The sequence below is a fragment of the Odocoileus virginianus genome, chromosome 20 (genome assembly GCF_023699985.2).
Source record: "Odocoileus virginianus isolate 20LAN1187 ecotype Illinois chromosome 20, Ovbor_1.2, whole genome shotgun sequence".
Classification (NCBI taxonomy): domain Eukaryota; kingdom Metazoa; phylum Chordata; class Mammalia; order Artiodactyla; family Cervidae; genus Odocoileus; species Odocoileus virginianus.
Genome location: NC_069693.1, coordinates 11,055,855 through 11,067,657, shown reverse-complemented (window position 1 = coordinate 11,067,657; position 11,803 = coordinate 11,055,855). Strand labels below are relative to the sequence as shown.

Genomic DNA, 11,803 nt, shown 5'->3' with positions numbered 1-11,803 from the left:
GAGATGACTCTAGGTCTCAGAATGCGGAGCGCGCGTATTTTGTTTCAAAAGCAAAAAGATGAGGCCCAGGAGGGGCTCAAGCAGCCTCCACTCCAGGACCGCCTTCCTCACCCCTCGGGGGCTGCCCTGCCCGCCCCTCCGCCCCCGGGGCTCAGCACTGGAACCCAGGGTCCTGCAGCTGTTTCCAGAGCCGGATGCTGTCCTGAGGGCTGAGGGGTCGCACAAGCAGCAGGTCTCGGAAGGCACAGGGGTCAGCAGTGCGGTCTGCCGGCCAGGCCGTGAGGAAGCCTTTGTGAGTCCTGGGGGCCAGGCCCAGGGCTTGGAAGCACAGGCCAGTGTAGACGTCGCCAAAGGGGAAGGGGGCCACGCGGGCCGCCGCCTGCAGCAGCCAGGGTGCCAAGCGCCCCGAGATCACGTAGCCACCCCCGCTGGCGTAGGCCGGGTAGCTGCCCTCGAAGAAGGACCCGGGCACGTAGAAGGGTCCTCCGGGCTTCCGGAGGGGCTTGGCCTGGGTGAAGACCTCACCCAGGTAGAGGCCCCGGGCCCGGGCAGGTGACAGGCCCTGCAGGTGGTCCAGTAGAGCAGGGGTGTGCACGAAGGCGTCGTCCTGGGCCTGCAGGACAAAGCTCACGCCGGGGCAGTGGCGGCCAAGCCAGGCCAGCAGCATCAAGTCCTTGAGCGTCTGGTTGAAGGGGACGTCGAGGAAGTCCCAGAGCAGCAGGTCACTGTAGCGGCGGCTCTCCCAGGACACCAGGGTACTGAGATCCGGCCCCGCCTGGCCCACCGGGGACCCCAGGAGGAAGAGCAGCCGGACCCTGGGGGCCGGCCCGCCCCACGTCTGCCTCACGGCCTGTCGTTCCGCAAAGCGCCCTGGTTCCGACTTGACAGCCAACAGCAGGAAGGGGACGTTACTGGGATCCCCACAGCCGGTCACCTGGCCTCCGCCGCCTGCGGGCAGCCACTGTGGAAAGCTCCGACAGGCGGCCCACAGCAGGAAGCGGCGGAGGTCCTCGGGGTAGGAAGCGAAGTCAGGGATCTCGGCTGCAGCGGCAGCCCCCCAAGCGCCACAGTCCCCTACCTCTATGCTGTTCACTCCGGGCAGGGTCCCCAGCCGCCACTGCTGCTGGTTCCAGTAAGCCGAGGGCAGCGGGCCAGTCTGGCCCAGACGGACTGAGAGGTTGGCTGGCAGGGTGGGCTCGGCGCTGGCTGGCGTGGAGCCTGGCGGGCTGCTGCGGGGTCCTGGATAGGCCTTGCCCAGCTGGGGCTCGGACATCCACTCGATGTACACTTTGAGGCCCAGGAGTGTGAGCAGGGCTGACAGGCAGAGAAGGCACTTGTGGCAGCGCATGACCTGGCCCGGGGAGGGGCGGCGGTGGGAGCTGCTGAAGAGACACAGAGGCCGTGGGGGCCGGGCCGCTCCAGTGAGGCTTCTGCGGTCCAGAACCTGACCCAGCCCTCCACCGACCACCCGAAGCCCGTCTTCCTGGACCGGCGAACCCCCGCCCCACTGCCATTCCAGCTCCTGGCTCTTTTCACTCAGCCACTCAGACCCCTTCTGCCTTCCCGTCCCCATCCCCACCCTCCTAGAGACCGTGGGCTCCGCGTTCCCGCCCCACCCTTCCCCTCCTCACCAGGAGTCAGGATCACAGGGATCGCGTCCTCGCCCCACAGCCCCCACCCCAGGCACTGCTCCCTCCTCCTTACCTCTGGGGCCAGCTCCGGCCAACTCCAGCGCCCTGGGCCTGGGTCCAACTCTCTCCGTCCTCTGCCCGCGGTCTGGAGGTGCCGGTGTTGTTCTCCGGCCCAGCCCAGCCAGTCCTCGGGCGGGGAGGGCCCCAGGGGCCGGGAGGGGCTGGGGCGGGGCTGAGCGAGAAGGGGGGCGGGGGAGGGCGAGAGGCAGGCCTGAGGGATGGGGCTGGGGCGTGTCAGGGCTGGTTTTCTGGTGAGACCGCGGGAAAGGTGCAGGGGAGCCGGCAGGCCCGGGAGGGGAGGACCGGGGCCTCTGAGAGAGTCCCAGGGAGGGTGAGGCTGAGGGCTGCTGAGCCGGGGCTGGAAAGTGTCAGAGTGACCCAGGGAGAGGCAGAGCCCTAAAGTGGCCAAGCCTGAGGCCAGGGGTGGAGGCGGGCGGTGAATGTGCTGAGAGGGCAGGGGGCCTTGCCAGAGCAGAGGGTGTTGCCAGGAGTCAGGGTGGAGGGGGGAAGAGGACTAGTGAGAAGACATTGGCTGAGGAAGCAGAGAGCTGGGGAGACCACAGGGGCAGGGCGGGAGGAGAGAGAGGCTCAGGGAGGCCAAGAGGAGAGGCTAGAGGTGGAGCCGCAGGAGATAAGGGGAGCCCCGGGGGGAAGGGGTGGGGAGAGAATGTGGAGAGGCAGGTGGAGGGACTCGGGGTGGAAGCAGAGAGCCGGGAGTGGGCGAACAGCCAGAGCCAGGGAGAGGCCGAGAGGGAGCTGGGGAGGAGCTGGGGAGGGAGTGGGTGGAGGGGGAGCCAAGCCAGAGGCAGTGAAGGGTGATGGGTGGGGGCACCGGGAGCCCTGGAGCTGGGCTGACCCCTGCACCCCCTCCATTCCCTTGGATGCCCGGCAGGGCTGCAGTCCGTCCCTCCTGGTCCCTCTCTCCAGCCCTGGGCCGGCCCCGCCTACAGCTGCACGGTGACTCCAGGAACACTCACATCCGGCCCCCTCGGGACCAGAGGGTGTCTGCCTGTGTTTATGGCCCTGCCCTCCAGGGGCCTCTGCTGTTGGGGCTGCTACAGCTGTCTGGGGAGGCAGGCCGGTGGGGCCGGCTCATCTAAGACCTCCTGGAGCCTGGGGTGAGAGTGAGGGAACCCCCCTCCCCCAAAGGTGAGCTTGGCCTGACCCCCGACTTGGGTTGGGAACTGTCCAAATCGCTGCAGGAGCCCTGTCTGTCAGCAACAGCAGTTTGAGTAATGGAGCCCATGAGACCAGATGGAGGAAGAGAGTGTGGAGAAGGTGGGGACTATTGATGGAGTCAAAGCCAGAGTGGGCTGGGGCAGGGCTCTGAGAGCCCCTGGAAGGGGTCTGCAAGCCTTTTTACCCCCAGGCTGGGCAGGGGGGCTGTCTAGCCCCCCGACTCTTGGCTCATCTAGCTACTCCCAGAGCACAGACCAGGGGCAGGGCGGAGAGTTTGGGTTGCTGTATGCCTTAGTCCGCAGACATTCCAGTGAGGAGAGAAACCATCCAGCGACTGTAACAGGTGAGGGCAGATGTCGAGTGACTAAAGAGGTAGGTGCCTTCTGGTAGAATGTGGACCCCAGCCTGCATTTCTGCCTCCCCAGGTCTTTGGATCTCCCTCTCCAGTTTATGCCTGGGCAGTTCAGGTTTCTCGCCTTAGTCACCGTAGGTCACTGTTGAGTCCCAAGTTCCAGTCAGCCAACCAAGAAAACTGTCAGGACAACACCAGCTGCACTAGCTAACTCCTTATATCCAGAGTCTCCAGTAAGTACCCTTCTATCAGTGAGCTTCGCTCCGTGCGGTGTGAGGTCTGCTCTCCCTGGCCTAACATCCGAGAATCCACTCCTGTGCGGCTTCTTGAGTGTTGACTGTACATCTCTCTGCTTGTCTTGCCCTTCCGTGTAAGAGCTGTTCCCTTCTGGGGCGCAGTGAGCACCTGCTCCCTGGAGCGTGCTGAGGCTTGACCTGTGGCACTTGTGGGTCTAGTGACAGCAGGGGGCGCTCGTGGTAAGTGTCAAGAAAAGCTGATCTCCCTTTCAAGGCATTTGCCCCAGGGGAGGTCATGGCTGGGTTTTTCAAGTGTAGGATCACAGGTGGTCTCCCCACATTGTTAGGGAAGGCTTCCAGGAACTCGGGGGTTCAAGGTCGTCTGTTTCCTCTGGGTCCAACCAGATGATCTGAATCCAGGTTTCTGGATCCCACCGTGTACCAGTCAGTGCCCTCACTTCCACCAGACAAGAAACTTGTCCAGACTGGAGGGTTCAAGTGTCCTAACTCTGCAACCCACAGACCTAAACACTGTGTTGTATTTTCAGCAGTATCTATGAGCAATAACTTTGGCGGGGGTGGGGGTGGGGGGGAATGCTGTCATGGGAGCTTGTCAATTCCGAGGGGGTGACTGAGCTGGGCACTTGAGGGAATCTGCCCAACCCTATCTTTAGAGCTGTCATTACAGCCAGTGTCACACCCAGCAGCCACAGGGCCCCCCAGGGCACATGGCACCTCACTGGCACCTCATCACAACCCCAGGCGATAACATTTTTGTGATGCTGCTGCATGCCTTGGATTTTTATTTTTTTACTTTTTATTTTATACTGGAGTATTCCCAGATAGCTCAGTGGTTAAAAAAAAACAAAAAACAAAACCTGCTTGCCAGGGCAGGAGATGGTACATTTGATCCCTGGGTTGGGAAGATTCCCTGGAGGAGGAAATGGCAACCCACTCCAGTATTCTTGCCTGGAGAATCCCATGGACAGAGGAGCCTGGTGAGCGACAGTCTTTGGGTTCACAGAGTTGGACATGACTAAGTGACTAACAATCGTTGATTAACAGTGTTAGTTTCAGGTGTGCAGTAAAGTGATTCATGTACATGTTATCTATTTTTCAAATTCTTTTCCCATTTAGATAATTACAGAACATGAGCAGAGTTCGCTGTGTTATACATAAGGTCTTTGTTATTAGGTTATTTAGCCTATTTTTTATTTGTTTGGCCCCTCTTAGTTCCCCAGCCAGGGATTGAACCTATGCCTGAGAGGGTAACAGGCAAGAAGGCCAGAGGTTCCCAAGCAGCAGGAAGAAATAAACTGCAAGTGGCAGACGTCCTGCCTTGAGCTAACCAATGTTTTTCTTGTGGAAATGTTTTTTAAACTATGTATTTGCTTTAGAATTTGCCTTTCTTCAAAATGGTTCCACCCAAGCCTAACTTTTTTTCTTTTCTCAAACCTTGGGCTGATGATGGCTCAACAAGCCAGTATTTCTATCAATTGTTTTATGGCTGGGGGATGCCATCCTGTCTATTGTGGGAGAGGTCTGGTGAAACTCCCTCGGCCTTGAGCTGTCTCTAATATCTGATTAATAGCTTTCTAACAGATGTACAACACCTTGCTAAAAACTAGCAAGGGGGCACTCTTTCTGTCCCCTTATGATGTCCACGTCAGAAGGTTTCTCTATCTCTATACTCTAATAAAACTTTGTTACACAAAAAGTTCCCCAAGTAGTCAAGCCTCATCTCTGACCCCAGATTGAAATCCTCTCCTCCAGAGGTCACGAATCCTGGTGAAACACACAGCTCACAGCAGCAACCTTTCATGCCGTCAGCAGTGGAAGCACAGTCCTAACCACTGGACCACCAGGGAACTCCCTATTTTAAATATAGCAGCATGTGCATGTCAATCCCAAACTCCCAGACTATCTCCTCTCCTTCCCCCTAGTCGCCATAGGTTTTTCTCTTAAGTCTATGAGTTTTTGGTTTGTAAGTTCATTTGTATCATTTTTAAAAAATTCTACATATAAGTGATATCATATTTTTCTCTCAGACTTACTTCACTTAATATGATGATCTCCCAGTCGATCCATGCTGTTGCAAATGGCATTACTTCTTTTTCATGGCTGAGTAGTATTCCACCATGTATCACATATACCCCCTACATCTTTGTTATCCGTTCATCTTGTTGATGGCATCTAGGCCATGGATTTCTAATGTTTCATTTCCTACTGCCAAGGAGCTCAGCAGTGGACTCAAGCCAAAGGCATCATTATCCATTCATCCTCTTGATGACATTTAGGCCATGGATTTCTAATGTCTCATTTCCCACTGCCAAGGAGCTCAGTAGTGCAATTAAGCCAAAGGCCGGAACAAACCAACCCCCAAATCCTGTCTTTGTGAATTTATCTCTGGGAACACTCCAGATGCCAAAGCTCTTATCAGTCTGGATCCAGTCTAGAGAGAAAAGCCACACGGTAATTTGAACAGGGAAAGTTTAATATAGAGAACCAATGACTTTAACAGCAAAGTGAAGTAAGGAGGGGGATTCACTGGTAAGGGGCCCTGGGAGTTAGCGGAAATCCACCTTCAGGGGTGTGGTGGAGAGACATTCACAGACACCTCAGTGGAGGCTGTCCTCTGCAGAGTGGGGGGTGGAGGGCGCCAGGGGAAGCTGCTGACCACCTGATTCACCTCAGCAGATGTGGGGAGCCCTGCACCACCATGCGCTGCAGGGCAGCTGAGCAAGCACCCCTGAGCAAAGCCAGAAAGCAAAAGCCTTCCCTCCCTTGAGGAACATCTCTCGCTCCTTCTACTGGCAAACCTTATCAGGCCAGTTATACTGCAGAATACTTCTAAGGCCCAGATCAATTTTCACAGAGCAAACAAAGCTGAATTTGGAGCTGAGCGTCAATAACTCAATAAGGGGAACACTGTGGAACTCCCCGCATGCAGTGGGTATGGATGAGGGATGCTGCAGCCCGCGGTGAGCCGAGTCGTCCTCTATAGGGAAGAACCAGCCCTGTAGAATGCCAGCAGTGCCCCCTGGCAGGATATGCAAGTGGGATAATCCGACAAGACTCTTTGACAAGTCAAGAGAAGTTTCTTGCCAGAGAAGTGGGCACGGTGTGGGGCAACCACAAGGAAGAGTGCAACTCCCCAGGGCTACTTGCAGCCAGAGGCCCTTACCTCCCCCAGGCTGGAGAAGGGGGCTCCTGAAACTGGGAAGGAGAGAAGCACGTGGAGAGGGCTACCTGACAAGCTGACAGGAGCTGTGAGCTTCAGGCTGGCTGCAGTCAGCCAGAGCATCCTGACGGAGAACAAATGTCCCAACCTCAGGCTCTCCTCCCCTCACCCCAGCCCGAGCCCCTCATTTGTTGAATGAGCCCAACAAAGCCAGAAGGATGAGCTGTTAGGCTCTCAGCACAGCCTGGCCAAGACCCAGCTCGACGGGGAGGAGCCGAAGGCTAGGCGGGGATGGGGCTACCGCCTGCATCCTGGGACTGCTCCTCTGGCCCCACCTTGAGGCCCTGTGCCCAGTCAGCCCCCAGAACCTCACAGTGGGGCAGCATCTCCTCCACCAAGATCTGAGTGAGGCCCGGGTTGGACACGGCAGGAAGGTCGGAGATATCCAGCCTGCGGAGGTTCCTGAGAGGAGGCAAGATGCAGGGGGGTCACATATAAGGATAAGGATGGTGTCTGTGTGTGAGTGTGGGGGGTGTACCTGCCCCCACAATGACCCCCAGCTTTCTAATAAAATCTTTGCTCAAGTACATGAGATCCACTGTGTGGATCTGCACACCTCTGGCTCCTGCTGTCCCACAACAGTGTAAATATCTTGTGATTTCATTAATACAAAAAGACAGGAAGACTAAGAGTCCTCCCACCCTCCCAGATGTTCACTGCGCAGCTCATCTATGCTGACCCACCACCAGCTCTAGGTCTGTCCAGGAGGCAGGGATGGGGGGAATGCCCTCCCTTGGTCTGGGGCCCAGCCTCTCACTGGAGGTGGTGGAGGCAGGCGAGGCCCCGTTCAGAGATGCGGGGGCAGCCAGCCAGCGAGAGCTCCTGCAGCGAGTCGGCCAGTTGGTAGAGGCGGCCAAGACACCAGTCATCCAGGTGGGGACAGCGTCGCAGTGACAGGGACTGGAGCTCCTTCAGGGCCACTGCAGGGGGCAGAGGGCGGATGGCACTCAGGGCCTGTCTGGAGCCCACCACGAACGGGCAGCGCCTGGCCTGTCTCCACCTCCTCCCGCCTCACCCTACTCACAGAGGTTGTCCAGGCCTTGGTAGTTGATGGCACAGCCACTGGCATCCACCGCCTCCAGGGGCACCTCCTGGAGCTTCTGGAACTCAAGAGAGGAGAGGCCACGCTCATCCGCCCGCATCCACTCCCTGTCCCGAAACCTGGGAGAGAGGGCGTGTCAGCAGGGTCCCGCAACCTTCCAACCTCCTAATAACACTCCTAGCGCCATATCAGAGAAACTGGTGCGCTCACTATACACCAGGCCCCGTGCTAAGGGCTTTGCATGTCTGGTCTCATTGGGCCCCCTGACAACCTCATCAAAGATCGAGTGTTTGGCCAATTTTACATACCTGGAAGCTGAGGGTCGAAGAGATTATGGATATCAACATGAGAAAAAAGAGCTATGAGACAAGGATCCTTAGAGATGGGTGAATGTTGAGATATTTACAGACAGGTACACTATTTCTAAGGAGGCTGCTGGATGAAGTGCTCAAAATAAGTGAAATCTTAATCAGAACCAAGAGGAAGGCTAGATGAAGCCTATGTGAACTGTGTTTTAAAAACAGAAGGAATATAAAGGGGGAAAACAAGAGGAGGAGGAGGGGGAAGGAAGAAAGAAAAGACACACTAGTGCTGACCGAGCACGCATGCTGTGTTGGCCTGTGACCCATGACAAGTGTCCAGACTGCGAAGTGTCTCTGAATCTTTACAGCACACCTTGAAGGTCAGACATGACCACCATCCCATGTTACAGATGACAAAACTGAAGCTCAGGAACAAGTCCCCAGCCACACGGCCAGGAGGGGCCAGAGACTAGGGTGTGCATGGAAGCCAGTCAGACTGACATGAGCCTATCCGACGGAGGAGCCCCAGGTTTAGAAAGCAGCTCTCCCGCCTCCCCACCCGACCCCACCACCATTCTGACACCTTTGCCGTCATACTTGACTGAGCCTCCCTGCTTCAAGACGAAATAGGCCCCTGCGACGTAGGGGCCGTATCGCTCCTTGATGTAGGTGACAGACCTGCCGGGAGAAGAGTAGCCGAGGGTGAGCCTTGAAGCACCACACCCCTTGCCAAGCCCCGGTGCTGCTGAGAGGGTCACAGTCCACAGCACGGGATTGAGATGGGCAGGCAGACTGAACCAGATGGCAAATATTTACCGAGGGCCTCTGAAGTGCTGGGCACTGGGGGACAGTGGTGATCAAGGCAGATCATTGTCCCTGCTCCTGCAGAGTTATTTCACAGGAGAAACAGATAACCGGCAAGTCAATTCTGTGATGAAGTTAATACTGAGGGAACAGACTAGGTGTGGCTCAGGTCGGGATGGGGGATGGAGGTGAGTGATTTGGTTTTCGTGTTGGTCGAGGTGAAACTTGAGAGTTGAATGAGAGAGGGATTGCAGAGGTCAGGGTCAGAGTCTGCCTGGCCAAGGGAAAAGCCAGTTGCAAAGGCTCAGAGGCCTGAATTAAGATGAACAAGCAATAAGGATGCCAGGCTGGCAGAGGTGAGTGGGCGTCCCAAGTAGAGGTCTCAAAGCTCAGTAAGAGGCCAGATTTTCGGCCTTGGAATTTGGCTTTTGTTCTAGTTGCGGTTGGAAACCACAAGAGGGTTTTAAGCAAAATGGTAATGTTATCCATCTTCCTTTCTTAAGAGTCCTCTGGCTGCTGTGTAGGCTATAACGGGGCAAAAGGTGACCAGATAGGAGACAACTACAGTCATCCAAGCATAAAATAAGAGGGCTCCAACCAGGCTACAGGCAGAAGGTGACACTGATGGACTGGATGTGTAGGGAAGGGAAGCAAAGACAAGAATCAGGGATAACTCCTTAGAATGTGGTCTGAACAACAGATGGGCAGTGGTGCCACTGACCGGGATGGGGAAGGCCTGGGGGTGAGAAGGCTGTTTTAGGGGGAAACCAAAGTGTGCTGTTAGCCATGTGAGGTCTGAAGTGCCAGCTAGACTTCCAAGAGGATATAGTAGGCAATGGATTGCCTCTATGAGTTGGAGGGTTTGATAAGCATGTGGGCTGGAAATGAAGAGGCACCTGGGCAAGGCTCACATTGGAAGCCCTAGGGCTTCCTGGAGTGGCAAGGGCAGGGTGGGCAGACCAGGGAGGCCTGGATAGCAGGGCTGGGCAGGCCAGGGGTTCTCACCGATTTTTCTTTTGCACCTTCAACACCTGCTTCCGGAGAAGGTACTCCCTCACAGCCTCCACATCATAGAAGCGGTCAGTCAGGAACTGGAGCAGCGTCCTCCCTTTCCTCTGATTGTCCTCCGGGTCCACTGCCTTGCTCAGGCCACGGATGCCGCTGGCACCCCTGTTCCATACCGGGGCCACTAGGCTCAGGGACTGGGGAGGAGAGGGGAGGAGGAGCTGAGCACAGAGCCTCCTTCGAGACACACAGCCAGATTCCCTTGGTTTTGCTCCCAAATCTTCCCTCTTCAACATTTCACTGCTGATTTCTCTTCTAAGAACTTCCAGTTCTTTGGAATCTGCAAAATTTCCCCAGGGTTTCCCCAAGTTCTTTCCTTTAATCAATCTTAAATTCTCTTTGGGACTTCCCTAGTGGTCCAGTGATTAAGAATCTCCCTGCCAATGCAGGGGACATGAGTTCGATCCCCAGTCTGGGAAGATCCTACATGCTGTGAAGCAACTAAGCCCATGTGCCACAACTACTGAGCCCACTTGACCTACAGCCTGTGCTCCGCAGCAAGACAAGCCACCTCAGTGAAAAGCCTGGGCACCACAGCTGAAGTAGCCCCTGCTTGTCACAGCTGGAGAAAGCTTGCATGCAGCGACCAAGACCTAGCGCTGCCAAAAAAAATTATCTTTGATTTGGCTCAAGGGTCTTCTGGTTTTCCTAAATTCTCCCCCTAATTTCCTCCAAGCCCTTAGTCTCTCACCAAACCTCTATTATCTGAACTGTTAATGTACTACAAATTCTCCCCTTAATTTTATCCACTTCCCAGCAGAGTTTTCCTAAATAAGGCATTCCTTTCCCCCAAATGTAACTTTTTTGGGGGGGCTATACTGAGTCTTTATTGCTGTGCAGACTTTCTCTAGTTGCTGTGATGGGGGGGGTGGCTACTCTTCCATTCCAGCGTGCAGGCTTCTGATGCTGTGGCTTCTCCTGTTGCTGAGAAATGGGGTCTAGGGTGCTTTACCACTGAGCTACCAGGGAAGCTCCCAAATATAATCTTAATTTCTCTCCAAACCATCCTTAACTTACCTCTTGAAGCTCCCAAACTGTCTTCAAGTTCCACCCCACCAAAGTTTTCTCTTAAAGTGCCTCAGTTTCTCTTTTTGCTTTAACCAAATTCTCCCAATAGTTTTGCCCACATCCTTATTTTCCCTTAAAATTCCTTTTAAGCTCCCAACCTTACTTTAATTTTCCTAGGTCCATTCCTTGATTTTGCCGAATTCTTCCTAAATTCTTTCCACAACATTGCAAATTCTCTCCTTAATTTCCCCTAGATCTTTTCCCTTGGAATTCCCAAATTCACCTCTTGGGTTTTCCATCAAAATTCCTAACTATTCCATGAGTTTCCCTCACCTTTGGTCTCCTACTCCTGGACCTCAAACCTCAGTTTTTCCGCCAATTTCTTCCAAACCCTCATCCTTTGCAAGTCCCACTGTCGTCCGCCCCTAGACTCCCCGCGCCCGTCGGATCCCTCCCTCTGATTGGTCTGGCGCACTTTCTCAGTCGGCACGCCCTGCTTCCCAATTGGTTTCTCTCCTCCGCTGCCTGTGACCCGCACCGATCCTGCGGCCCCCGACGCAAGTCTCCGCGCCCAGAGCGAGGCTTAGCGGGAGAGGCCCCCGGCTCCTTCCCGCTCCTTGCCCGCTGGGCGCCGAGAGAGGTCCTGAAGGCAGAGACAGCAGAGCGGACACTAACTTAGAGGGCTCTGAAAGCTTCGGTCACCTACCGCCCTGGGCGCCGCCATCTTGCTAGGACTCTGTAACCGGAAGGGGCTCATCTTATCCAACCCACCAGGTCTCTTATGACCACGCCCCCTCCGCTTTCCAGCCATCCTCTTAAAGGGCTTCCGTTGTGGCTCAGACAAGGATCCGCCTGCAATGCAGGAAACTCGGGGTTGATCCCT

The 11,803-nt window shown here is 55.7% G+C and overlaps 2 protein-coding genes and 1 long non-coding RNA gene across 4 annotated transcripts; 1 reads left to right on the top strand and 2 right to left on the bottom strand.

Moving 5' to 3' along the window:
* Window positions 1–14: 14 nt before the first annotated feature.
* Window positions 15–1,521, bottom strand: B3GNT8 (UDP-GlcNAc:betaGal beta-1,3-N-acetylglucosaminyltransferase 8). The gene has a single exon (XM_020900345.2). It carries the CDS (start codon window positions 1,346–1,348, stop codon window positions 152–154), a length of 1,197 nt encoding a protein of 398 aa, XP_020756004.2. The 5' UTR covers window positions 1,349–1,521; the 3' UTR covers window positions 15–151.
* Window positions 1,522–1,895: 374 nt separating this feature from the next.
* Window positions 1,896–5,175, top strand: LOC139029860 (uncharacterized). Its single transcript, XR_011482107.1, has 2 exons — window positions 1,896–3,455; window positions 4,692–5,175. It is a non-coding gene; the product is annotated as an uncharacterized lncRNA (long non-coding RNA).
* Window positions 5,176–5,934: 759 nt separating this feature from the next.
* Window positions 5,935–11,237, bottom strand: DMAC2 (distal membrane arm assembly component 2). Of its 2 annotated transcripts, XM_020900343.2 has the most exons (6): window positions 11,084–11,234; window positions 9,853–10,049; window positions 8,641–8,721; window positions 7,724–7,860; window positions 7,457–7,619; window positions 5,935–7,101 (listed from the first exon to the last, which is right to left on the bottom strand). In XM_020900343.2, exons 1-6 carry the CDS (start codon window positions 11,144–11,146, stop codon window positions 6,921–6,923), a joined length of 822 nt encoding a protein of 273 aa, XP_020756002.2. In that variant the 5' UTR covers window positions 11,147–11,234; the 3' UTR covers window positions 5,935–6,920. The 2 variants fall into 2 exon arrangements, with proteins under 2 accessions (XP_020756002.2, XP_070306917.1); XM_070450816.1 differs by lacking the exon at window positions 8,641–8,721 and having other exon boundaries at window positions 11,084–11,237.
* Between the last annotated feature and the right edge of the window lie 566 nt (window positions 11,238–11,803).

What these genes read in the sequence shown, in the direction of transcription:
- B3GNT8 (XM_020900345.2), bottom strand. Translation starts at nt 1,348, where the DNA reads ATGCGCTGCCACAAGTGCCTTCTCTGCCTGTCAGCCCTGCTCACACTC.
- DMAC2 (XM_020900343.2), bottom strand. Translation starts at nt 11,146, where the DNA reads ATGTTGTGGAAAGAATTTAGGAAGAATTCGGCAAAATCAAGGAATGGA. An exon ending in ATGGACCTAGGAAAATTAAA is followed by an intron (nt 10,050 to 11,083) that starts GTAAGGTTGGGA and finishes TCTCCTCCCCAG; the next exon opens with TCCCTGAGCCTAGTGGCCCC. An exon ending in AAGCAGGGAGGCTCAGTCAA is followed by an intron (nt 7,861 to 8,640) that starts GTATGACGGCAA and finishes CCTCTCTCCCAG; the next exon opens with GTTTCGGGACAGGGAGTGGA.